Genomic DNA, 27,451 nt, shown 5'->3' with positions numbered 1-27,451 from the left:
ACCTCTTTCTGTATAGAGACTCGTTCAGTCAGGGTGTAACCATTCTGCAGCACTGCTAAGCAGGCCTGCCCATGTAAGAGGCAAATATGTCTGCCCATTTTGCACATACAGGATTACCTTCTGTACACAAAGGTAAGGTTTATAAAATACTAAAACAAATGCAATTAGTTTTACATTAGCTGATCTTTTCAAATCTACAAGGAAAACAACAATAAAATGACTAGTTCACATAAAGAGTAGCTCCTCTTTGGGGTACCCTTTGACTTTAAATGGATTTACAAATATTTTTAGGACTTTTCCATCACCAATGTAAGTTTGGTGTAAAAAGAACTGTAACAGCCAGTGAATATTTTTTTTAGCAGAATTCAGCAAGCATGCACAGTAAGGTTCATTCCTGTTTCTTGCCCCAAATGTCCACCACACCCCTCACTAGGCATTGGATGCTCAATGCTTTAGGAAAGAAATTTGGATACTCATAGGTTACTATGGCAGCCCAGATAATTTCTTTCAGTTCTTTTGTGTTGGCAATTTCTGGCGTTCTTTTCCACTAAATTGCGTAACTTTTTTGGCACTGTGTAATAATGAATGAAAATAAAGTTTGCATCATATCCTCCCCTACAACTCAAAACATGCATAACAGAAATCATCCTCTGTTTCCCAGGGTAGCAAACTTTTTGGTTAAGTGCTAATTTTACCATGTACATGTAACAAAGCAAAATGAGTCTGGGATAATGTGTTTTCCCCAACTTTTAATGATAGTGATTTGGAAGCATTGAGGTTACATACAAGTGAGAAATGTATGGCTTCCAAACTTACAAGTCATTAGAAGTTTTGGACAGCCATACACCTGAACCATATGATGGATGTGAGAGAAACAGGTACACACTGTGAACATTTAATACATTGTAATGCAATATAACCAACATAAAATGCCAATTAACAATTTAAGCAATTAGCCAATTGGAGGAGGAGAGATGGACAATGGGAAAGTCCCAGAATTGCATGAGCTAGTTCTTTTGATAGGTTACTATAAGAGTCGGTTATTTAAGAACATGATACTCACAGAGTATCCAGAGATCCAACACAGAAGTAAGAAAAAAAAAACAGTGTCGAAAGGTATATGGCAACCAACAGTACTAAGAAGAAAAGTAAAATAATCCTAGTTGTGTGACTTGCAGGTTTCTCTACATTGTAAGTCACTGGCCCAGAGCAAGCAACCAGCCAACAATGTCAGAGTGAATTGGGGTTGCCATTGGATCCGCAGCAAAGCCCAGTACTTACTCATTTATGTAGTCAGCAATGGCAACCTTTATAAAATGTTCACTTCTAAATGTTCATTGTGGTAAATTTAACAGATTAAAATGGAAATAGGTTCTTTACATAATTTTTTTGACCTGGTTGGGGTTTCTGAAAAGGGTCCCATTTCTCACAGCTAAAATGTACTCTCTAAATAGCATAACACAAAGCAAACTGCAACAGAAACCCTTCCCCTCTATTTGTTCACTGCCCCCTAAAGTGACATGGTTAGGCACATATTGCTAGTGATGCCTCCAGTTAGATAGAGACATTTTCCCTGGGACTAAAATTATTGGGAATTTTTAATATAATAGATTACATTAAGACAAAAGGTAAAGTGAAATCTTCCAATGGGAAAAAAATTCTAGTTAAAGCTGTAGGAGTCCTAGTACACACAAGAACACATGTTGCCAATTTCTGAGTTTTGTCAACATCTCTAAAATGTGCTGTGTACATTCAAATTTGATTCATCATTCGTACACATGACATACCTCAACATTTACCTCCGTGTCCCAAAATCCAAAAATCAGTTATGTACAAGCTGTTGATTTCTTTTCGAATTTAATTATTTTATAAGAAGTAAAAAAAAATTGCAGTGTATTCTTGGAAGGGAATTCTGTTCACCTCACAGATTATCTAAAAAAAAAATTGTTGATGGTTTTATCTATTTACTACTCTGTCCTCTCCAATGCTTCTCTGCAGCCCCAAAACAAAAGACCACTCCTTTAGGAGCCAGGTCCTCCTACCCATCACACAATGCTATGGTCAGCTCCTGTGCAACCTTGCTAATATGTCACATCATATGCTGAGGTTGAGGGGGTCATGTCAATGACTGCCAGAAAATGACTAGCAAAAGCATAGCTAATCCAGTGTGCTCTGGTGGTGAGGGGAACAGTGTGTTTTGTCACCGTGCTATACTTATTTTTCTGTGCTACAGTAGTCATATTTTCTGGTGTTGTTACAGTGCTCATTGTCTTTAGAAAAATAAAAAACAAGCAATGTTAGCTAGATAGCAGCCTGATTAGAGGAGCAAGGGAAGTTTGACCTGTTTTTTCCTTGGTCAACCTGTCACCTTATCTGTGTTGAATATCTGTGACAGATAAACTTTTAAAACTTCCTGTGGTTTCAAAGAAAAAACATCCAAATAGCATTTTCCTGGAGGCCACCGGACCAGAGTTTCTGACATATTCCCAAAGGTTTTAAGTAAAGAGAAGCACCCATAGCATTTAAATAAATTCTTAGTTGTGGAGGGGACAGTTGAGATCCTTTTTGAGTAGTTCTCACTTTGAAGTAACCTTTTCTACTTCTCTTTTTAAGTCCCTTGATAAAAGGGCCCAGAGATAGATCTGTGAGTCCTCCAATATCCTGCATGATTTAGGTACATAAAAACAGTAAAGTATCCTTTGTGTTTACTTTAGTTATTAGGTTTGTGTGAGGCTAAGTTCCCATGAACTGAAATTTTACAGTCAGTGCCACCACCATCTTGCTCATAAAAATGAGTGTTTGATCAAAGTTATTGGTGTTATTTGGTAGTCTGTTGGAATTGAATGTGACTGTAAGAAGTTAAAGCATATCAAACTGTCCATGCGAGCTAAGCCTTACCTGGAACATTGAGCCGTTCATGAGTTTGTGTCCCTGTCTAGTTTACTTCGCTTGTGCTCCTACATTCTATTCTGAACTGTGCCCTGCAGCATTATGTGTGTTTTATTGCATCATCACAATACACAAAAGCACAAGGAACTGACTGCAGTGCTGTGTCATTTCTTTTCGGATGATGCCCCACTGCTATCCATACTACAACACACAGATGTGAACCATCAGCATTACATTACAGAACTATACTTTAAAAATAGAAAATTGCAAGCAGACAGTTTTTTTTCTTGCAGAAGGCACATGTGACATTGCTTCTTGTTTATGTCATTCGTCCTGACCACTTAATATGGCCAAAAATCCTGAACTCAGAAAAGGACCAGGTGAAGATACCAGCACCCGCGACAGAGAGGTGAGTATACTTTAAAAATTCCAAAAAGGCAGATATGTTTAATTTATTGCAGAAGAAAGAGCCTCCCTTTTCACATTTTTTTTATTTTTACAGTATAGTTCCACTTCAAAAATGTTCTGTTTGAGCTGACAACATGGTGCTTATCATTTCTGCCCACCGCCCTACTCCTTGATCTCAATCTTATATGGTGATCTGTAGTCAATGAGAAAGGAAAATGGGCAAGCATGCTCACAATGTGGGGGATTTATGGATTTGGTGTACACGGTACGGATTCCTGGATCTGGCCTCTCTCAAATAGATTCATAGTTCAGCTAAAAAACACACATGTCCATCTCGTTCAATATAAAAAAAAATGAACTGCCATTGTTTGGCCTTCTCCATTTTTTGGAGTCTGCGTGCAGCATCAGATCCTTAATCAAGGACTTAATCAAGAATCAACTGTACTTCTCCTAGATTATATGATATCTTGTGTCATGACTTAAAGCTGGTGAGCTCTAATTATTCAGGGAATGATATTTTGGCATGCATCATCACCTTATTACCAAGTATACATCATGCAATTGTTGTGGTGTACCTCAGTATTATTGCTGACTTTGTGCTCTCTATGACTATTGGATAGCCATAATCAATACTGCTAGTTTAGTGTGTATACTATTAGGGTATGTCTTCTTTACAATGTTACTTTTTCCTTTACAATTGACCTCCAGAAGTCCCTGTATATTAAAATGTGAACCTCCAGCAGCTCCCCCCCCCCCCCCCCCCCCCCCCCATCTACTATATTCCATCATTATATGTGGGTGAGCCTGTCTTTGGCTTAAGTTGCTCTTATGGTCTAGGACACATGTATTAACCTATGTGTTACAAATGAGCCATTGGGGTAATGATAAAATAGAGTCTGGATTATTAGCCTTTTTAGTCAATCAATTCATGGGAAAAAAAATCCGGACACAGATTCTGTCTCAATTGCTGCAGTATTTTTCTTCCTGGACTAATATTTTGCTATGTTCCCTTAATATTCTAAAATAGTCACATTGTTGCCCCCAAGTAAACTTGTCTGGAGGCCCACATTCCACAAGATGACCTGTTCCTCACCTTCAAGCTCCAGAAAATCTAATAAACCTTCTTCATTTTATGGCAATGTTTTTTTTTTTGTTGCCTCCCTTGAAAAAAAAAGTGAGAGAGAGAGAGAAGGAGGAGAGGGAGAAGGTCTTTGCTATCATGTTCTTTTAATCTCTTAAGACATCACTCATTGAGTGGCCATCTTTGCTAAAATGCCTTTTAGGGGGAAGGGAAGTAAATCTGGCATACCATGCATTCCTTGAAGTGTGCAAAAGGTCAGGACACAATGGGCAGCCTGGAACAATGCCTCACATTTTCTGCTTTTGGCTCCCTTCCCAAAGCTTTTCCTACTAATGGGAATGTAAGGGAGGGAGAGAGGCCCCTGGAGTATTAATGAAGGTGATAACTTAAATCCTGACTTGAGAAGAACCAGATAGATTGTTTCCTCTGTTTTGTCTTGTCATTGATTTATTTTACTCACAAATACAGTGCTAGGCAATTCTGAAGCACTTCAAGATGAACCTGTAAAGGTCCTCTTAAATGTGGCTCCCATAGCGGCATGATTGAGCTTTTTAAACTATATGATTTTTAGAAACATGAAGTAAAGAGATTGAAAGAAAACATATAAAAATCATTCAACAATTCCATTTGCTGGCTGTAGGTAGGTAAAATCTTTATGTAATTTTTTTATGTTTACAGGACTGCAAAAAAATATTCAACGGGTTTGATAAATAAAGGAAATAAAAGGAAAACCACAAAATGTTTCAATTTATTATGTTGGAATGAAATTATCTAAGAAAAGAGATTGGTCAGAAATTGCATTGTGTGTCCAATGGTCATTTCTACTGCTCCCTTACAGAAATGAAGCAGTATTGCAAGCTTGCTATCCCACATCCAATTCAGACACCATACATTGAGACAAGCGTCTGCACTGCTGCCTTACGCGAGTCTGTATTTGCCGCTTCCTATTTACTACATATGTAAAAAAGGACATTTACTGGACCCATGTGGGAAAGTAGACTGTAATTATTTAACCTCCCTAGTGGTAACCCTGAGAGAGACTCGGGGTAGAAAAAAATTGCTACAAGTGGTAACCCCGAGTCACTCTTGGGGTTGGAACACCTAGGGAAGGTCAGTAAATAGAGCGCTTACCTGATCCGCGGGGGTCCCGCGCCATCCAGCACCACAATCTCCGTCTTCTTTCTTCTTCCTGCTTCTGCATCCGATGAGTCACCTGGGGGCTTCCCGGTGACATCGGTGCGTGTGTACGTCCCGGCCGGGCGGGGCGGGAAATTCAAAATCCATTTGTATTGCATTCAATACAAAATAACTGTATTGAATGCAATACATTGTATTTTTAGGTGTAAAAGCAGTACATTGTTTTCAAGAACATTTATTTTACAGTATGTATAATACTATGAGTATAATATGTATTTTTTTTTTTTTATGTATTTATTAAAAAATTTTTTTTAAATATATAGATTTTTTTAATTTATTCAATTTATTGTTTTTAAATGATTTTGTGTTTCAAACTTTATTATACTCATACTATTGTACTGTAAAATAAATTTTCATGAAAAACAATGTATAGCTTTTAGACATATAAAACCGGAAAGACATGAACCACTTGGGAGGTTAAACATGTTATCAGAATGTAGAGCTCAGACAAGTCACAATGGCCCCCATTTAAAAAAAAGTCTGTCTGTCTTACATACATATTAATGTAATCAGCTCAACATAAATATTATTCTCTTCAGTTGCTTTAAAATCATTGGTCTCTTTATATTTACACAGCCTTTGCTTCCTTCTTACTAGCATTGCCCAGTAATTGTCCTTTACTGTTTAATTTATTTTTTTTACTTGTCTATGGGTCAGTTCAAAGGCATCATGAATGATCACTTAAAATTATAAAATCATTGTTTGGCTTATCCAGTAATGGCTATTATTGCAGCAGTCATTGAGCCAGGATGGTAATAACACTGATACACAGAATTGGGAGGCTAAATTTACACCTTTATGAAACATGACAAAAAGTAGAAATGAAACTGAATGGCAATATATGTACTTGAAAAGCAAGCTGGCTGGCATGGAGACTGGAATTGGTGAAATACAAGCAGTACAGTAAAGTTAGAATATGTTCAGGGGCCAGTCCAAAATACAGTTAGGTCCATAAATATTTGGACAGAGACAACATTTTTCTAACTTTGGTTCTGTACATTACCACAATTAATTTTAAATGAAACAACTCAGATGCAGTTGACTTTCAGCTTTTAATTCAGTGGGTTAAACAAAAAGATTGCATAAAAATGTGAGGAACTAAAGCGTTTTTTAACACAATCACTTCTTTTCAGGGGCTCAGAAGTAATTGGACAACTGACTCAAAGGCTATTTCATGGGCTGTGTGGGCATTTCCTTTATTATGTCATTATCAATTAAACAGATAAAAGGCCTGGCGTTGATTTGAAGGTGGATGCTTGTATGTGGAAGATTTTGCTGTGAACAGACAACATGCTGTCAAAGGAGCTCTCCATGCAGGTGAAAGAAGCCGTCCTTAAGCTGCAAAAACAGAAAAAAACCATCTGAGAAATTGCTACAATATTAGGAGTGGCAAAATCTACAGTTTGGTACATCATGAAAAAGAAACAAAGCACTGGTGAACTCAGCAACGCCAAAAGACCTGGACATCCACGGAAGACAACAGTGGTGGATGATCGCGGAATCATTTCCATGGTGAAGAGAAACTCCTTCATAACAGCCATAACAACACTCTCCAGGAAGTAGGCGTATCAATATCTAAGTCTACCATAACGAGGAGACTGCATGAAAGTAAATACAGAAGGTGCACTGCAAGGTGCAAGCCACTCATAAGCTTCAAGAATATCAAGGCTAGATTGGACTTTGCTCAAAAACATCTAAAAAAGCCAGCAAAGTTCTGGAAAAACATTCTTTGGACAGATGAAACCAAGATCAACCTTTACCAGAGTGATGGCAAGAAAAAAATATGGAGATGGCGTGGAACAGCTCATGATCCAAAGCATACCACATCATCTGTAAAACATGGCCTGAGGTAGTGTGATGGCTTGGGCGTGCATGGCTGCCAGTGGCACATTTACGCGTTATGATGGAACATACACACACACAAATATACATACATACAATTTTGTATATATAAATAGATTGGACAAACATGTTTTTTTTTTTCCAATAAAGCTGTCATCCAAATAGTTATAAAAGGTAGAAGTTGCACCAGCAGCCAATCAGGTATCGCTCACTGTACAAAGAGATGGCCTTTATCGGTCTACTGTTGGTGCTTTAATGTCCATTCAGCTAGGAGTAAATCCTTGTTCAGGCTGTACTTCTGCTGAAGTGGAAGTCATGGGTTATACTATGAGGCAGGAAGTTATGTCAGCAAAATATTGCAATCCCTTTGCATTCCCATTTATGTATTTTATGTGCCTTCTTGATTTTCGCTATGATAATAGATGTTCAGAAACTACTTTATTTAATAGAAACTAGTAATCTGCAACTTGCTGGGCCATAAATGTCATGTCTTATCATTTTAGTGTTTTGTCATGATTATTTATGTCTTGGTCTCCTTCACAGATTCTCAGAAGCTTCAACCTGCCAACCAGTTGGAAGTATCAGACAACAGCCAGGATCCTGAATGGGTGAAAAATGTAGGCTTGTCCCTCCCTAGCGGAGCTCAACTGCAGCTAAACTCTGTCCCCACAGGAATCGTAGAGAAGGTCTCCCTCTTCTTTTGCTGTTGCCAGTGTGGTAAAATATTCTGGGAGGGCTCACACTTTGGCCGGGTGGTTTCCCAGTTTAAAGAGGTCCTGCACGACCAAGGAGAACATTTTTTTTACCAGTCTGACAGTCAGGGGCTCTGAATGAACTATGCTGGAACAAGATCTGTAAAATCTTGTGTGAAATATGTTCACAAAAAGTTAAATGCCTGTAACCATACACTTTATTTGTGGAAAGGTTAAAGCCCACATTTTGGTTATTATAGCTGCCAAAAAAATTAAATATTTTTAGTATTGAAAAGTCTTTTTTGCTTTATATGTCACATTAGGGAGATTTCCCTTAACATCCCTTTATGAAAAAGCAATGTAAAATTTTCTCTCAGTGATGCATGTTCTATATGCTATGCCCCAGTGGCCAGGTATTGATGATGATGTAATTAGTAAATCTTCAGTGAGTTTCAATCAAGTGTTAATCACTCTCACCATAAGGAGTTCAACACAGGCTTGGGGGGAGTATCCGCTAATGCTCATGGACCTTCTTCTGGACATCTCTTCTGTTCTTGGAGTTGTTCTTGATGCCATAAAAGTCTCAGGGCTTAGCACCTTTTACTAAGGCATATTCAGTAAAGATCGGTTATCGGTTAAGTTGTTTGCCATGACTACTACATGTTGCTCTGTTATAATCCCTCCCTTATAAAAAAAGGTCTAAATTTGGGGATGCCAATATTGGGGTCCATCTGGTAGAGGAAGGTGAGGTATTAGAGGTTTGCATTGTGCTCATAGGTTTGTAGGTTCGTTTTACAAATGTTCATACCTGCAACTGCTGTATTGTCAAATCAGCTACAGCACGTAAAAACACTCATCAACAGCCAGGCCCTCACCTTTGTATTATGATGCTACAATTCCCATGTGATGCTTCTGTCTCAGATATTTTTTTTCTGTTTTAATTTTTCTTATTAAATACTTTGTTTTTAATCTTTGTTTTTACACTTCTGTTATGTTTTAAAGGAGGAGACCATTTTCAGCTATAAAGAGGAAATACATTCTGGGGTGAAATGATGGACTTGGGCGCAAGATAGATTGGTACATTTAGTACCCATCTTGGCCTGGTGTTCTGCCATTTGGCATAGTACCCTGTTTGATACATGGTGCCGGGGGTATGGGCACTAGCTGCAGTTACTCCAAAATGTTAGCACTAGTCCTTTTAGGCTGGAAGTTCATCCAGTTCAGCAACCCCATGGTGTCTTTACCTGACACTTGGGGCAGTTAAGCAGGGCATCTCCCCTTTCCTCATCTTTGGAAATTAGAGACGATTTGAACTTTTATTGCTGATTATTTTAGATTTTTAAGCAGAAGGCATTGATCTTTTGTTGTGAATGTCGGGTTAATTATAATATTGCTGAAATTTAAATCTACCTCTATGCTACTGTAGAACACGTACTGTCATACTGTATCTGTACTGATGCCTGAACCCTTTTTTTGTAAATAAACATGATTCTGATAAATTTAAATAACTGAATATTTGTGTTCAAGTGGACCTGTCTGTAAGCCAAGCTAAGGATTTCTACCACACACTCCTGAACCTGCTGAAAGGGTTACTAAGGAAACTAAGGGAAATATAGAGAACGTCTCTGCTTGTTTACTTTTAAAAATGTCATCCACTGATTCACTGGCATGAGTTATCCACAAGATACAAATTATTCAGGAGTAAAGATTTCTGTCTGAGCCAACCCACAATATGCTTGTTAAAAGTAAGTTAATCAGGAAGTGTTAAAGAAGGTGACACCACTCTCTTTTAGGTTGTCAGAAAAAGGATTGTCACCATGCTGACATTACCTTGTTTGCTTTTGTATAGAATTATGAAGAACTTACACAGGTTCAGTACAGGTTCACTTAACTAATGACAGTGCAGATTTTTGGATGTTACAATCAGAGATTTCCTAATCAGAAACTTGTGGAAATGAGTGGTGCAGGAAATGACAGTGTTCCATGTCAGTTTCTCACAGACGTACATAAAGTGATCCTGTCTATAAACCTGCGCAAATAAAACTACGAATATGATGAGTAGAGTTTACCTCCAATGGAAACCACATGCCAAAACAGTCAGCAAATCAGAGACCCAGTCAGCAAAAGCCATATGGAAAATTTGCCCTTTACATGAATGCATGGCCTTGCCTGTGACAATAGTCACAACTACAAATATACAAATAATAATCACCCAAGTAGAGGCACAGAAGGCAATTGAAAACAGACAGGGGTTCTTACTCCCAAATTCGAACTAAAATGAAAAATATAGGAATGCTGAGAGTTGTGGTTCCTTATAAGCTGAATTCCCACAATCCCTTTGTTGTCATGACAAAAATAAAGAGGAACCTATTTCTGCCTTTTTTAAAATGCAAAACCTCTGGCTTTTGTCAGAGACTTAGGACAAGCATGTAGAGAAGGACCTCTGTTTTTGTTGTATTTCCTTATTTACATGTTACAAGAAAAATATATATATTAGAGATTCAGAATAAAAGCAAGACAGTTTGCATTTTTGGTTAGCAATGGCAGCTCCCCTATTTCTGACAGGTTTACTTAAGGTGGTGGAGCTGAGAGCTACCGGGAATTCAGGGACTGGTAGTTCCACAACTCGACAACTAAGTCCAGACTGATATCTTCCAAAAGACTGGAATCCTTTAGAGACCACAACCAGCTGGTCTCATGAAGTCATCTTCAGATGGAGAACTCTTAGGACTAGGAGTCCCAACCTCAATGCTATTGAAGTCATTGTAACTTGGCCTTTCAGGAACAACACACATGTACCGAAGCAGGAATGGAACAAAATACTGTCTAATCTCTAGAATGTGCTGGGTTCACATACCCCCTCCATCTATGACTCTAATCATTTAAACTATTTTCCAATAAAGATTTGACAATAAACAATGTTGTGTTTGTTACAATAACCATATTCTTTATTCATGTAGGAGTAAATAAATCCAGACAGAAATGTACCGCCCTGGAGGTTAATGGATAATAAAAAAAACTTTTTAACTTTGGTAAATTGAAATTCAATTGTACAATTCAATGAGTCATTTAACTCCTCCCTTACCCCAACTATATCTACCCACCTTTCCTTGCTCCCACAATTTTCCAATCAGGAACCAGGAAAAGAAAACCCTGTGTAAGCTTCAAGCCAACCTATTAGAGCTTACACATCTTAAAGTACAGCACCGTTCATGCTCTATGGAGAGGGGAGAGGGAGAGCGACGGAGCGGCACCCTGGTGCGCGCTCTCCCCCTTCCCTTTCATTAGGATCGGTTGTCGTCCATCGTCCGTGGATCCGGCAGGACGGTCGTTCGGACGATGGACGACACCGACTGTACACACGGCAGATTTTCGCCCGATAATTGGCCGATGCCGATTATCGGGCGATAAAAATCTGACGTGTGTACGTAGCTTTAGACATATAAATCCAGACAGAAATGTACCGCCCTGGAGGTTAATGGATAATAAAAAAAACTTTTTAACTTTGGTAAATTGAAATTCAATTGTACAATCAGACTAGGTAGGCCTTCCTGCCCTGGTAAGATCTGATTATATTACAGAGCTCCAAATAATTTCTCCCTGGCACCCAGACATGTAGGAGTAGCTCAGGAAACCCCCATGCCAATCACTCCCGCTCATTTGTGATGTTTTGTGTCACTGGCTTCCCCTCTTTTTACTACCTTTGACAACCTAATCCCCATCGCCTACTTTTTTAGCTTGCGTCAAGTTATCCACCAAGTATTTTGGAAGTCTGTCCTAAACTGTAACTCTCTTTTCGGGGAGGGGGGCTTGATGTGCGCTGGAATCAGGAGCTCCTCTGGCTCCCTTGTTACTTCCTACCAGCTACCATACCCTCCTCTGTGTGTGTGTCTATTGTAGCAGACTCTGCTGGGAAGTCATGCTCTCTCTGTTCCCACGCTCTCCTACACATTTTAATGAATCAAACTGGAAGCCACACCCAGGCCATTTCATCTAGATGGTACAGGCGCCCTGTGATTGGCTGTCCAATAGCCACACCTTTTTGGCTTTCTTATTTTTGTTCTGTGGTTGTCAGAGCCCAAGGGAGCTGCTTAGTTTACCGAGTCAGGTGTCATTAACCCTTGGCCTTCCGCACAGGCACCATAGTGTACTCTCACTGTTTGACATGCAATTCTTTATTTTCAGTGCTATGAATAGTGATGGCAGAAACATTTAACAAAAAATCAGCTAAGATTGTCCATGTTGCCTGTGATAACGAATTTGATTAGTACACTGAACTGTACGGCTCACTTGATGTGCTCACTAAATGTGTTGCATGACATAGTTTGATAAAAATCTTTTCTTTTTTTGTTACATTTATGTGCTTCTGATTACCTGATGGTGACAGTGGATCAGGCGTTCTCAATGAGCCTGAGAAAATTAGGTCTATGGTGTTCTGCATTACAAAACACATTAATTTTTATTTTTTTTGGCAGTTGAGGTACATTGGCAGCATGTATAAATGAGTGGGCTGCTTTAAATAAATTACAGAAATGATTCATATCTCGGGTAACAGGTTTACAGGGACCCTTACTTCTTACTACAGGTCTTCACAGGCCTAAAGAAGACAGGTATACAGACTGTACTGCTTCACTAAAAGGAGTATCTATAAATCTCTTGTGAGTTAAACTTCATGCAGATATGAAAGATTATAAGAAGAAGAAAAATCACCGGGAGTCAATCTGTAGCTGTTCTACAGTGCAATAGGCATGCAGAGAAAGACGGTGCGAAGAATCTATTCACCTGAAGAAGAATCTATCCACCTGCTGCAGGGATTCTCATATAGAACTTATTCCGGTATGGATGTCATTATTATTATTAAACAGGATTTATATAGCGCCAACATATTACGCAGCGCTGTACATTTTTAGGGGGTGGAGATTTTTATATACAGTCTAGGATATTAGTGATGTCATAAGGGGTAGGGATTTCTTTATGGAACTTTATCAGTGATGTAAAAGGAGGTGGAGTTTCTCACAGAGCAGTCTGTGTTTCCTATAGCAACCAGTTGACTTCTCCCTTTTCTTCCACAATTGCGGGATATATGACCATAAGCAGCTAAGTTTAAGGTTTAAGTTTAAGGTTCCTATTGTCATGGAGAGACAGAGTGCAGCTAATAAAAGTAACCAGAAAGTGAAAATATTCATTGAGGTAAATCCTCCTGGCAAGCCCGGGGCCACTCCTGTTAAATCATGGGTGATTCATGATGTGGCCACAAAATTTCCACACTTCATTATCCTGAAATGGCTTCATGGCAGCTGAGAGTGCGAGAGCAGCTCCCTTCTTTTGTAGAGGAACTATGAACATTTAATGTTTTATAATCAGCTTTATGTAAATAAGAATACTAGTGTAGGTCAGTTGTCTTCTAATACTAGTATAGAATAGTCCATGTACATAGGGGCAGACATATATGTTCATTACATGTGCTTCGTTTTGAAATTCCTTATCTCTCTTTAAAGTATATCTAAAGCCATTTTTTTTACACTTTTAGGCTGGCTACACATGAAGCAATCTCACCCTTCAGTCGCAGTTTTAGATTTGATTTTCTATCAAAACCAAAAAGCCAGGGATTATTCCACTGCTTCTACATTGACCACTACAAAATCTAGGGAACAGACAAGGCTGGATTGATTCAAGGCAACATACCCTGTGATATGTAATGGTTGGCAACTGGAGATCATGCCCAGGCTGGGAATTTGGAGAACTGTGTTTACCAACCTGCAGCTACTGAAGTCAAATCTCCAGATCTGCATTCTTGTTCCAGATCAATGATTTAGAAATGACTGAAGCTGTAAGATAAGCATGACAGCCAGGAGAATAGTACTTACAGAAGTGCAGCCCCTTTGTCTGTAAGGCTTAATCATTAGAAGACAGAAATACTTTTTCAGAAAACCTGTCATAAGAAGAATACAAAATTATACATTTAAAATGCAGCTTTGGAGAGCCAGGGGGTTGCTAGAGGTTCATTGAGCAGTGGGCAATTTGTGCCCCTCAGGTCAGTTTAAGTGACACCAATGATGTTGTGGCTATCTGTGAGGGTGACATTCTTCCCATTGCCCAGCAATGAAAGAGAGATTCTTCCCACTGACTCCACACTAATGTATGAATTTTGGGATATAGTAATTGTAAGGGGTTCCAGCTTCTCGGCCTTGGCTAAGATCAAGTGTAGTACCTAATCCTTCCAGTGTGCAGGAGAGGAACGGCGCCGTATTCCTGGCAAGAATACAGTGAACTAGTACACCTGCTAGGAAGGACAACTAGATGGTGATGCTCTGTAAGGGGCCACCCTATGCTTATTCCTCTGGTTATCCCTCCACCAGGGAGAGGCATGGGGCCTGCCCTGATAAGGAGCTTCCAGATAGTGGTCTGTCCCACTGGTTGGAGCAGGGAACTCTTGGTCTGGCCCTCGGGTCTTGAGAGCGGGCCGAATCTCGCTTAGTGTCGTCCCCCTGGAGTGGCGAACCAGGGGTACCCTAAAATCGCTTAGCAGTGGTGAACCCACAGTTGATTTTCGGTACACAGGCATGTCGCATGATGATTTAGCACATTGCCTTAATTCTGCACTAGCTGCACCTAGTACAGATGGGCAATTTTTTACTCTTTGCCCAGTGTGTTATGCACTGAGCACTTATTATTTATGTTTTTTTCCATTGTCACTGGTATGGTATTTGTGTGCCACTTTTTGAAGGAGGGTGCATTTTCCTTATGGGCTAGCCCTGAAGTGTTGGGGAGTACTCTCCTTTACTGGGAGTCTCTCTTTGGGAGAGCTCCCAGCCTAGTATCTGTTGGGACAGCCTATGCAGTCCCATACAGAAAGGACCCTGTCTGACTTTGGCTTCGGCTGGGTGGTCTTAGTACCCAGCCCCCGTCAGGAGATTTGCCCCGGGGGGTCTGGGAAAACTGGGTGACCCTTCCTCTTTAGAGGAGGGATCACAATAGTACCACAGTGCAAGTTTTTTGTGTAGTGTTTTTGCACTTACACCTTTTTTTGAGCACAGGGTTTTTGTTAAGTTGATCATGTTTCGCGAGATTCGATTAAAAAAAAAATTTGAAGGGGTTTCTTGAAGACCTGAAAATTATTACAAGAGTTCCCTCATATTAAAAAGATTGAGAAAGGCTTCTTTTTGATTCTCAGTTTTAGATATAGTGATCAGTTATTTTGTCATCCCTAAAAATCAATAACCATGTCCTTTTGTGTTGCGGAATATACTGTGGTTGCACCAAAGGGAGAAGCTGATTGGCTGCTGACTGCAAACAATGCTCCTTTCAGGCACTAATACCTAAGGGCAACATTTTTCATTGTTTTGAGGCCACATTTAAACTGATGCACAGCCTGAAAATTGTCCTCCCCCGCTGTCTGTAGGTGATGGATAGTTATGGTCTGGGTTTTATAATTACCTCCTACTATAAACGCTGAGTAATTCTTACCAAGGTGATGATTGTACGTCACCACATGAAAAGAGCAGTCATGTATATTGTAATATTATACACAGAATTGCAATTCCTTACATCCCATCCTGCTGGGTCTGTCCAGTATTTTTAGTCCCAAGACTGCCCGCCTTTCACACTGTTAACGCAGCTACATTCAAAATGTTCTTACGGCTTTGATTTTATGGGAGGAATAATGGATGCCAGTGTTACTGACCTCTCCTGAAAATTCTAGTTGCCTGGCTGGAGGGCCTTATAAAGGTATTTTAGGTCCCATGCATGATGCCAATAAAAGCTTTAGTACAAGATCTGGCTGTTTGAATCTGAATGATTCAGTACTCATGCAAAAGTCTCCATTTATGTGCATTGCATTAATGTGCATTGTGTCACATTTAAATAGGCTGTAAGTGCATGCAGAGCATCACAATGCATGATAGTGCCTTACTATGTGTTTCTTACTGCAATGCAATTGCCTCAGAGCTGAGTTGCCTTAGGGCACCAAGTAAGGTGCATTAATGCTAAGGTATTGTGCAGAACAGCTTCTAAAAACCAGCCAATAGGAACACCAACCACTGACCCCACTTACCCTAACAACAGACTCAAAATATTGTGCAAGGGCTGCCTGCTGCCACTAAAAGACCAACAATTGTTTACCTGTCCAACCAAGTTATTTGAAGTTTTTTTTTTCTTATTGACAAGTAGATTTTTTTAATAAAGTGTAAATGCAGGTAAATGGCTAAACACAGGGGGTGAAAACATAGACATTTGCTGTTCTGTCTGGCAGAAGACTATCCTTTGTGTAGAACCTAAGGAGCACTTCAGTAATTACATTTACTATTAGACTTGCATGCACACAGCAATTCTTTTCTTAGCTGGGATCCCGATTTCCATCCAAGCACCTAGTTCAACCTATGTTCTATAAGTCCCCTTTTAATGGAAAGCCTAAAAGCCAATAGCAACATAAAATAAAAACCAACATAACCCTATAACACATGACCCCCTCCCATAAAAAGCCAATTTTTTTAAAGAGACACCTCACAGCAAAATACATAAATTGAATTATGGATGGGACCACAGCTAACAATGATAACTGACTGCTAATTAGCCACACAAAAAAAAATGAGAAGAAAAAAAAACCTAAATAAGAGCAGACAAGGCATTATATGGATTGAAACAACCCCAAAGATGCCCAAAAAAACCCACAATCCGAATGAGGGTATATAAATCTAGAGCCTCCCACAATTAGATTCAATTAATTCCACCTGCCACATCCCGTAATATACAAATATTTGAAAGAAGAATGAATAGAGGGAATTTTCCAGCAATATATACAATACATAAAGTCAAAGTTCCTAGAAACCTAATCAGTGGATTGTTTTTGAGATGTTCTTATTAAATGGATCAGAGAGCCCAAATCCTGAGATACTTGATAGCCCCCCAATTAGTATTTTTGTTAATGGTAAATGCTGGAGAGTTTCACCCCGCTGGCAGATAAATTGCATTCATAGTCATGTCTCCTGTCTGCTGTGAATGGATTTAAATGATCACTACATCTTCATTGATGTCACCAGTCTGTACTGAAGTGATTGGCTGCATCCTCATTAATGTCCCCAGTCTGTATTGAATGGATTGGCTACATTCTCATTGATGTCACCAGTCTGCCGTGAATGGATTGGCTGCATCCTCATTAATGTCCCCAGTCTGTAGTGAATGGATTGGCTGTATCCTCAGTGATGCCACCCGTCTGTAGTGAATGGATTGGCTGCATCCTCAGTGATGTCAATGGTCTGTAGTGAATAGATTGGCTACATCTTCTGTGATGTCACCAGTCTGTAGTGAATGAATTGGCTGCATCCTCAGTTATGTCACCAGTCTGTATTGAATGGATTGGCTGCATCTTCATTAATGTCACCAGTCCGTCGCAAATGGATTGGCTGCATCTTTATTAATGTCACCAGTCCATAGTAAATGGATTAGCTACATCTTCAGTGATGTCACCAGTCTTGTGAATGGATTGGCTGCATCCTTCCTAATGTGACCAGTATGTAATGAATGGATTGGCTACATCCTAATTGATGTCACCAGTCTTTAGTGAATAGTTTGGCTGCATCCTCAGTGATGTCACCAGTCTGTAGTGAATAGTTTGTCTGTATTCATAGTGATGTCACCAGTTTGTAGTGGATGAATAGGCTGAATCCTATCAATCTTTAAAGAGTTGATATGCTCCATTCAGTGATGTCACCAATGTTTTTTTAATGAATAGGTAGCATTTATAGTGATCTCTTTGGTTTAGAATAAATAGGTTGCATCTTCACTTATGACATTTTTTCAATGGGTGAATAATTTAGTTACCAGTGCAGCCACCATGGTCTAATAAGTGGATAGGCTGCATTCTCTTTAATGTCACATCACTGTAGTGAATGGTTAGGCCGTATTCCTTGTGATGTCACTACTCACTAATAAACTGGCTGCAATTTTAGTGATGTCACTTTTCCACAGTGGATAGGCTGCATTTTTTAACTGTACACTTTTGAATTTTTATTTTTCATCTTTGTTTTTAAACCCATATTGTACCAGGTTTGCGGGAAGCCAATTCCATGTTAGCCTTTTAGTGACCTGCACAAATTGTTCTGGCCATCTGTCAGATGTATGAACTTGACTGATGACAACCTAGATAAGCCATTTTGCCTAAGATAGTTTCCAACTTGAAACATATGCATTACATGTGAGGCTGGAAAATGCCACAGGCAATGCAAGGGTTAACCCATTAATGACCATCTCAGTTCCAGGGAGGTTAAAGGTCTGACAGGTGATACTTTGTGCCCTGTGCGATTTCAGACTGTTTTGCCTCCTTAGCACCCTCTTGCCAGTAAAATGTTTCCTTCAAAGAACATATTGGTGTTTTACAGGGAAGAGGGGGAAGAAAGAGGGGAGGGGGGTTGATATGGCTGTTCATTACTGCCCTCTGTAGGTGTAAAGAGGAAAGACAGCTCCTCTACAGGCACAATTACTCTATACCTGAATTCCATGGAAAGTAGAAGCAATAAATTGTTATCTGTCACATACAATCAAACGTGAAGTGAGCCATATTGTTACAGTTTTTTAAAACAGTGCATCACAATTCAGGGCATTTCTCTTTTGGCTACTCCATAGCTGTAATGTGGACAGGTGGAGTAATATATACTGCTGAATTAGACTAGCATGACATCTAGAAAACTATCCAGAGAGGTCAACAGTCACAATGATCACTTCATTTATTTGTTACCTAGTGGTAAACCTCTGTGCCTTCTTTAGATGATCCAGATATATAGCTAGGAGGCTGTATGCATGCACACGAGCTCACTCACATAACAGAACATTCAGCACTATTTTTGAAGAAAGATTTAGAACTTAAGCAGAATTTTCAGGGTAGGAGCATGGCCAAGTAGGAGTGGTTGTAGCAAAGTTGATGTGAAGGTTGCTCAAAAGAATGAGGATTAGCAAAGACCCGGGTCAGAGAAGGGAGTAATCTGGATGACGAAGGGGAGAACCAGGGGGTCACCCAGGATGGAGATGGGAACAGCGAATGACTATGCACAGAATGGCACATTTTTGCATTTGCTATTCATTTGGGGAATTGGAGAATCGGTTGTTCACATTTGAATCCTGTATGTTGCTTTATACTAGAGGGTATGTAACATAAATTACTCATTCCTGATAGTATGCCCTCTGTCCCCCTTGATGACATTATCACCTATAACACAGGTCCAAGGGTTCCAAAGCCACAATGAGTGCTTTATGTGTTGCACTTCTTTCTACACACAAATGACCAATAACTGGACGCTATTACTGAAAATAAATTACCTTTTTGTAGTGACATTATCATTATTAATATTATTAAATAGGATTTATATCGCACCAACATATTACACAGTGCTGTACGTTAAATAGGGGTTGCAAATGGCAGACGAATACAGACAGTGACACAGGAGGAGGAGAGGACCCTGCCCCAAAGAGCTTACAATCTTGGAGGTTCTGTAAGACAGGGTTAGGTAGACATTGGGCCCCAGTATGTACACAGGGAGGAGGGTGGCAGTGTGTCAGCCCCCCCCATCCTTTCAGACAGTGCGTGAGAACTTTTATCACTCTCCCTAAAATCAAACTTCCAAACACACGCCCAGACTCTCAACGTTCCACTCTGGTGGGCGGGGCGAAGGAGGCCGGCGCACCATGGGCTCTCAGCCAATAGGAACCCGGGACGGCGGAGCATTGTGATGCAAATCAGCGCTCTCCCTAAAAAGGGGCTGCGCTGGCCGGAGGCGAGCTGAGTCTGACCTGCAAGTTTCCGGCAGCAGCACCGGCAGCACGCCTCATGCATCGCCCGGAGGACACAGTACGAGAACGTCTGCTGGAGCCTGTGCTAGCCTTGGATCATTAGACGGAGCTAGCCTTGGAGAAAGGCTTGGGATCCCTAAAAAGTCACAGTGCAAACACTTAAATAGCCGAAGCCAGTCTTGTATCACCATCTAGGAGCTTGGAAGTGTCATTGCTGAAAGAATTGACCTCATTGCATCTTTACTCAAACTTCTTGGATTATTTGAAGTGCTTCCCCCTTCCCCTTTTTCTTGCCTCCTAGATTCGTCTGTGCAGAAGACGTAGAGGGAGCTATAAAGTGCAGGGGGTGTAGGAGCTTCAGAAGCTAGCTACATACTAATCTGCAGTTTCTACCGGGCTGGCCACAGTCACCAACTCCTAATCTTTGCCTTACCCTCACGGAGCTCTCCTAGAGGTCCTTGCAAAAAGGACCAAGATCCTTTCCAAAAAGAACCGCTTCTAAACTGCTCAACAGAAGATCTTTTTTCACTACGATCCAGACTAGTTTCCTGCTATCTTTGCTACAAAGAGACCTGACCCCCTACCCATCTGGATCTTCTACCAACCATGAGCCAGACAGAAGTGTCCACCTGCTCCATCCCTCACACCCAGCGGGTGTTCCAGGAGGCTGTAAGGAAAGGTAACACCAAGGAACTCCAGTCCCTTCTTCAGAACATGACCAACTGTGAGTTTAACGTCAACTCTTTTGGGCCAGAGGGCCAGACTGCATTGCACCAGTCTGTTATCGATGGCAACCTGGAGTTGGTCAAGCTGCTTGTGAAGTTTGGAGCAGACATCAGACTGGCCAACAGGGACGGTTGGAGTGCCCTGCACATAGCAGCCTATGGTGGCCACCAAGACATTGTCCTCTATCTCATCACCAAGGCCAAGTATTCGTCCAGCAGTCGGTAACTGCCCTAGGGACAAGCAGTGACATTCCATCACTTCCTGTTTTATGGGGGTATAAATCATTTTTGTTGTGTATGTTTTCAGTTTTTGCGTTTTTTTGTTGTTGTTTTTTGTTTTTTTTTATTAAAGAGGCTCTGCTGCTTAAGGTTTTCAAACAAGGCTTGTGATTTTGGAGGGTATAATCTTAAAATATGTGTATCCACCGGATCCTTATCAACTGCTGGTTACTAAATATTTTTTTATCTTCCTTTCAGCTGGTAAAGGTTATATTTTCCAGAAGAACTTTAATTTTCTTTATATTAGGTACAAAAGATTGTGTTTTTATTTTTTTTCCATGGAAAGTGACTCCTGCCTCTTCGTTTGTGTCTTTTTTTATTTTCTCTTTGACATGATAAAAGCTGCTCTTTGGTCTCCAGGTTTTAGAAAGTTTGGGGCCCACAAAGATACATTTTATTATTTTATTTTATGTCCTTTTTTTCATCTTATTTTTACATCTACCTCGGCCTTAAGCACAGTATTTTAAATGAAACAGCTCCAGATACTGTACGCTGCACTTGTAGGTAATGTTTTCAACGTTTTTTGTTTTTTTTTTATCCCAGATCATTCTCATTGTATAAATATTTTCAGTATTTCTTTCAGTCCCTCAACATATTAACTTTTCAGCCAAAAAATAAATATTATTGCAAAAAGATTTGTATTGCCCCCTGAAGTATTGAAAACAGAATGAGCCTTCTGTATAAAAATCTTCTGCTCATTAAAAGTATTGTCCCTATCTAATTAAACAGAATTTCTTTTTCTTTGATAAATTATCTTTTTTTTTTTTTTTTTTTTTTTTTGTACATAACATGAAATCTAGAAAATTGCATATTGGTATACTATCATTTGCAGTTTCCTTTCTAGAAATAAAGAAGACTTGAATAAGATGCTATCAAGTGTCCAATCATAATATGTGTTTATATTGTGTTTTTGTATGTGCAGAATTTTTTTTTTTTTGCACTTCCACACATGCATGCACATACTTGGTTGCACACTGTTTTGCACAAATAAAGGAGCAAGTGCACCATCTGCTGTCTGCATGGAGAATTGTGACCTGTTCACTACTGAATTCTGGGTTATATGTTAGAAGCCACAAATTATGTAGATTTAAATAGAAATAGAAAAGCAACAGGATTGTTTATTTGATATGTATGCTTTGGATCAGGCAAGCGCTGCCTTAAAAAGATTTTTAAAAAATCCCTAGGGGACATAGAATAATTATAATGCAAATGAAACAGGTTATTTTTATCTGCTGTTTGAGCATCTTATATTGGTCCCAATTTGCTTCAACCCTCTAAAATCATTTTATATTAAGCCCAATAAAAAATTGTTAAAATTCAATCGTTGATTTATTATGACTGGCTGCAAATCTAACATTTTTTTTTGCTGGAGGTGATTAATATCAATGACGTGAATTAATATAGGGATTTATTATTTCCAACCTTTAAAAAATTGATGTTAAAAAAAAAAAAAAAAAAATTCTTACCTACTGTGTTATATTGCACTGTATACTGCTATGCTATGCAGGTTAGCTGTAAGTATCGCCCTTTTATGATCATAGAATTTCTGGTTTATGTGGGACACCATGTCTGCCACTGTATTATTATTTTTTTTTTTTTATAAATAGATTTGTAAAGCATTTAATGGCTTAGAGCAGCAAATCAACTCCAGTCCAGCTAGACCATATTGTGGTAAACTTATTCAAAACCTGCAGCCATAAGGGCAGCATAAACCATGTAATCTATGCTCTCTAACAAGGTCCCCCTTAAGAATTTTGTACATTGTTTAAAAAAAAGAAGTCGAGGTGTAAACTTTTATTAAAAATAAGTCTTGTTGTGCTGAATTTTCAGCATTTTTTTCTATTTAATTGGTCTACATTGTTAGGCTGGTGTATTACTTGGCACAGGGCTTTGCCTCTGTCCAATAGTTTTTGATTGGGTTAGGCGAGGGTGGGGGGCAGCTATGATTTTTTTTTTTCTTTTTTTTTTGGGGGGGGGGGGGGGGGGGTTAACAAAAAATTACTTTAAATGGGTTTGTGGGCAAAAGGGATAGTGTGTTTAAAAGTGGAAAAACACAGCTTGTTGCACATTTTAGGTGGATCTGCCACAAATAATGTCATAATATTTATGATGTAATTACTCATATGTTCATCCCAAGGTGTTATATATATATATATATATATATATATATATATGTGCCTTTTTTATTATTCTTCTTGAAGGTTTCAGTTGTTAAAGAGATATGTAGGTTATTTTGGTGTTGCATTCCTTTTTTAACTGTGAAGCATTTTTTTATTGCAATAATCAAATGCAGCTCTATTTTGTGACTGGGATTAAAATATTCCTGGCTACCATATGTTCTCAAATTCAGCTTCTGTCCTGCCCATCACCCCCCCCCCTTCTCCCCCTTGTCTCATAATATGACCCTGCATGCCACCACTAGACCAGATCTGCTCCAGGAGCAGGTGCATTGGCTGACTTCTCAATAGTCTGTCCCATTTCACTGTCTCTTCTCTTTCATTGTCACAGGAGTCCCTGACCTCCATTTTTAACACCCCCCTTTTCCTTTAAATTCTTGGGATGAACAGGATGGTGTGGCTGTAATCTGCTCCAGAAAGGAGTTTTGTCTGTGATCTATTGTGTTCTAGATACGGAAAATTTCTTTTAATTATGTTAATTAAAGTTATAGGCTTATATTGGAGCTGTGTTTGAGATCGCCATGTTGTAACTGGATAAAGTCTGTAAAATACAGCATTATTTGAGTGTATGATATGTATGACCTGAAGCCTCTGAAAGAATTGTTTTAAAAAAAGAAAAATTAAAAAAAAAAAAAAAAAAATTTTATAGCTTTTTTTTTCATTTTTGTTTTGGGAACTCCCCAGACCTGAATCAATAAAATGAAGTTGGTGCACTGGGAGAAAATATTTACACAGCTGACAACTTACTGCACAATTTTCTATTCAATCCTACTTGATAAATACCGTAAGCTAAAATCGCAGCCAACATGGAGTGATCAGCTGCGTGTAAAGTAACTCTAAAACTTCAATTTTCTTTGTAAGTATTGGGACTTCTACATGATGATTTACAATTATGGTAACTTTTCTTACTGCAGATTTGCAGTATATTCTATCTATGTTGTAGCTCTTTTGGTCCTTTGAATAGCATGGGACTAATATTAAATATTGGCAAGGTCATGTGCTCTGTGTATCATAGGAAACCATGTTGTTGTTACCTAGTCCAGCCTGCTGGTTGATTTAGGATTGTTGGCCTGTCAGAGGCACCAAGTGCTTATTGTCTCAGGAATTATACTATGGAATTTAGAGATTGCAATATGTATATGGAGTGTTTTTTAAGTTGCTCTGTATGAAGAATGTCCATAAAACAAAAAAAGTCCATTCAAAGCTAATAATTTAGTTTAGTTAATCATGATCATGACAATAATTATACATCCCAACTTTGATCTCCATTTCCTGGGCCCTGGATTGCCCGCATTCTCCTAGTAATAAAGTAGATGGGAAATCTATATTGGAACTGATGACCTTGATATGGTCCTGTCATGAAGGTGGCGTGGAGAACCCAGGATTACCAAGAAATTTTTTTAAAAATTCTGGCACCTGTCCAAGACTGAAATATTAGTTTTGCATGGACTGACCTTAATTGTTGCAGGTTTGACATTTTCATTACAACAAATAAATGAACGAGTGAGAATCCATCTAATTTATAAAGGGCGTGTTTTCTGAATTGATCTTTTTGCTCCATTGACTGTTGATGAAATGTAGTTGTATTGTTGCTTATGAGAATTGTATGCGATGTAGTGTATTGGTTTTGTGAGCTTGTTTTGTAACTGTGCGGTTGTTCTGTGAATTTGTGGTGTAAAAATCAGCCTATATTGGCGATACGTTGAAATAGAAAATAAAACATTTTCTTTTACACTTGATTATACTTTTCATTAGATCCTGTGTTTGATGTTTTAAGTTCATGATCCCATAAGTAAACTAGCTGCCTACTACTATGAAGTATTACAGGTGAATTCCTCATAAAATCAATGAGGATGCTGCAAATGGGAGGATATGGGGGTTGTGGGTGCAGTATTGCTCAGTATATGCCCCCATTTTGGTGGCCTGTTGTTCAGAATTTGACTTTGGTCTTTTTACATCTTCTCTTTGGATGTTTGGATATCTTCTAGCTGCCTTGACTCCAACACATCCTAGAAGCAGGGGATGGTGGAGAAGGAATGGAACAGATCCAAGGTTACACAGATACAAATTAAACCCTTAAAGAACTTCTACACCTTTAACAACTAAAAAACTTCTGGAATTATGCTTTGAAGTTGTAAAACCAGTCTCACTTGCCGTTAATTGAAAGCTCCATGTGAAACCCGTATGTACATCCAGAAGAACAGGAAGCCCAAAGCTGTCCTACAGTCTCATCCTTTTCAGCCCCAATGTGTAACATGATGTTCAGTTTTCATGTCGATGCCTACCCCTACTTCAGGAATGGCTAAACTGTACTAGAGCCTGGCCTGGACACTTGAATGGTATGAGCACATTTACTGATAGTGAACGTGTGACCCTTCAGCCATGGCTTCATGTTAGGACTTGCAGTTGGACTAAACTTGGAGTGTTGATAGTTTAGTATTTTTGTTGATCAACAAAACTTGGTACTTTCTCTGACCAAGGACAAAGGGTGCAAATCTAAAAGGTCAGAGAAAAGTCAGAATTTCTAATCTGTGTCCCATTCACACATATGTACAGTTGTGCGTTGCTGTCCTCTACATATAGGCAGCTGGTTTAAAAATCACACTGTACTATTTCCATCAGTACATTGCAATGCACTATAGTGCACTGCCCTGAGGTGCAGTTGAGGGCTGGAGAAGAGGACTTGGGGTGCCAGTCAGAATGAATGGCACCACACTGCATCAATGCATGATACAAGCTTTGCAATACCAGATATGTGAACTGGTCTTTAACCAATTAAAGAGGGTGGGAGGCATAATTAGTGACATAACACTTCTAGAGGGTGCACGGTCAGCCTTTATCTCCAATTTTATTAACAACATATCTCAATGCAAAATAAAGTACATCTCTGTAATACATTTCCCCATGTTGTATTAAAAGCTGTAGTACAAGTACAGAAAAACACATTATTGTCTGCCAGAAATGCAGTTTATGTCCTGTTGTAGGCTGACATCACAGAACTTTGGTGGCAGCTCTTCCAGTTGTCTTTTGCTTAACTATTCCCACTCCCACTCTCAGATCTGATGATAAAAGGCCAGTCATTTGGTGGTTCAACTCAATGGGAAGGCTCTTTAGGTTGCAGGAAGTGCACACAGGACCCAGAACTGCTCCCATTACTTAGAAAGTTCAACAGATTGGTTTGCACTTCTCTCACAACTGTAGACATCTTTGCAGGAACATCCAAGGAGGTTGTATTTCATGTCACAGATCCCTGAAATCACTTGGACTACAAAAGACAAGCAATGATCAATCTATACTTGAATTTTCATTTATATGGGTTTTGACCCAACAAAAACATTTTGGGTCCATTTTAGATATGTCCCCTTCTGTTTGGATCATCCAGTGTAGGAGTGTCCTCTCTTTTTGTTCTAGAATAGTTTTAAATATCTCTACAACTCTATTCATTTACTTTAGGTCAATTGCTGCCCAGAGAATGCAGTGAATGAAGTCATTTTTTAAAGGGATGCAATGCTAATGTAGTTTTTCTGTGGCATCTCTGGTTTCTGGTGTATTTCAATTTTGAATCCTCAATAATAAAATAATTTAAAGACAATAGTTTTCCCTTAGGTTTTGGGGACCATAATGGGGGAAAGAACACCTTTTAGGTTTTAACTGCTGGAGAGAGTTTCCCTCTCATTAACCACCATTCTATATGGATGGGAAGTGAAGTAGAGCTTCCCCTAAAAGAAAACTAGGTTAAAAATAAGAACCTAAATCATTTTAACCTAATCTAAAACTAAACACAAAGAGTTTTGGCTGTGATCCCACTTTAGGTGCATATTGCTAACACCATCAGATGAAAAAACAAGTGATCGAAACTTTGTGTTCTTTTGTTAAGCTGGTTTTCATTGTAACCACACACACACACACACACACATATATATATATATATATATATATATATATACAGAGAGAGAGAGAGAGAGAGAGAGAGAGAGATATACATATAGATGTATTTTTTAATGTAAACCCATTCTTTCCCCATACATGTTTAACCACATTTTATTGTAACCATGTGGACAATCTTCTGCAAAGATATATTCCTTAAACTCCCTGGCGATCTGATTATATCATTAATTTTGAATGGGAAAGCGGTACATTCTGTTTAAATTTCCTGTCCGGTCACGCCCCCCAGTTCACTGCTCCCACACTCTCACACGTCATATTGATCATGCCGGGGACACGAGGCCAGGGGACACAGATGCCGGGTGGACATCGCTGGAGGATGCTGTGGGCTCTTTGGGACCAGGTAAGTCCTTTACAATGGTTAACGCTTTTGGTACTGAGAATTAACCCCGAGGCAAACTCGGGAATACCGCCAGGGAGGTTAATATGAACATG

The 27,451-nt window shown here is 39.2% G+C and overlaps 2 protein-coding genes across 6 annotated transcripts in view; both read left to right on the top strand.

Annotated features, from left to right (window-relative positions):
- The window catches only part of EXD3 (exonuclease 3'-5' domain containing 3), a 234,500-nt gene extending 225,422 nt beyond the window's left edge, over nt 1-9,078 (top strand). For 4 of the 5 annotated variants that reach the window (XM_072431330.1, XM_072431331.1, XM_072431332.1 and 1 more), the window contains one exon: nt 7,961-9,078. In XM_072431330.1, coding sequence (XP_072287431.1) covers nt 7,961-8,247 — 287 coding nt within the window. In that variant the 3' untranslated portion in view covers nt 8,248-9,078. The remainder of the gene's footprint in view (nt 1-7,960) is intronic. The other variant, XM_072431334.1, reaches the window with a different exon arrangement.
- A 10,782-nt stretch (nt 9,079-19,860) lies between these two features.
- Nucleotides 19,861-24,808, top strand: NRARP (NOTCH regulated ankyrin repeat protein). The gene has a single exon (XM_072429695.1). The coding sequence runs from the start codon at nt 20,497-20,499 to the stop codon at nt 20,839-20,841; it is 345 nt and encodes a 114-aa protein (XP_072285796.1). The 5' UTR covers nt 19,861-20,496; the 3' UTR covers nt 20,842-24,808.
- The last annotated feature ends 2,643 nt before the right edge of the window (nt 24,809-27,451 follow it).

The sequence above is a fragment of the Pyxicephalus adspersus genome, chromosome Z (assembly GCF_032062135.1).
Source record: "Pyxicephalus adspersus chromosome Z, UCB_Pads_2.0, whole genome shotgun sequence".
In the NCBI taxonomy this organism is placed as follows: Eukaryota; Metazoa; Chordata; class Amphibia; order Anura; family Pyxicephalidae; genus Pyxicephalus; species Pyxicephalus adspersus.
Note: the sequence above shows the minus strand (reverse complement) of the source record. Positions and strands in the feature narration are given on the sequence as shown.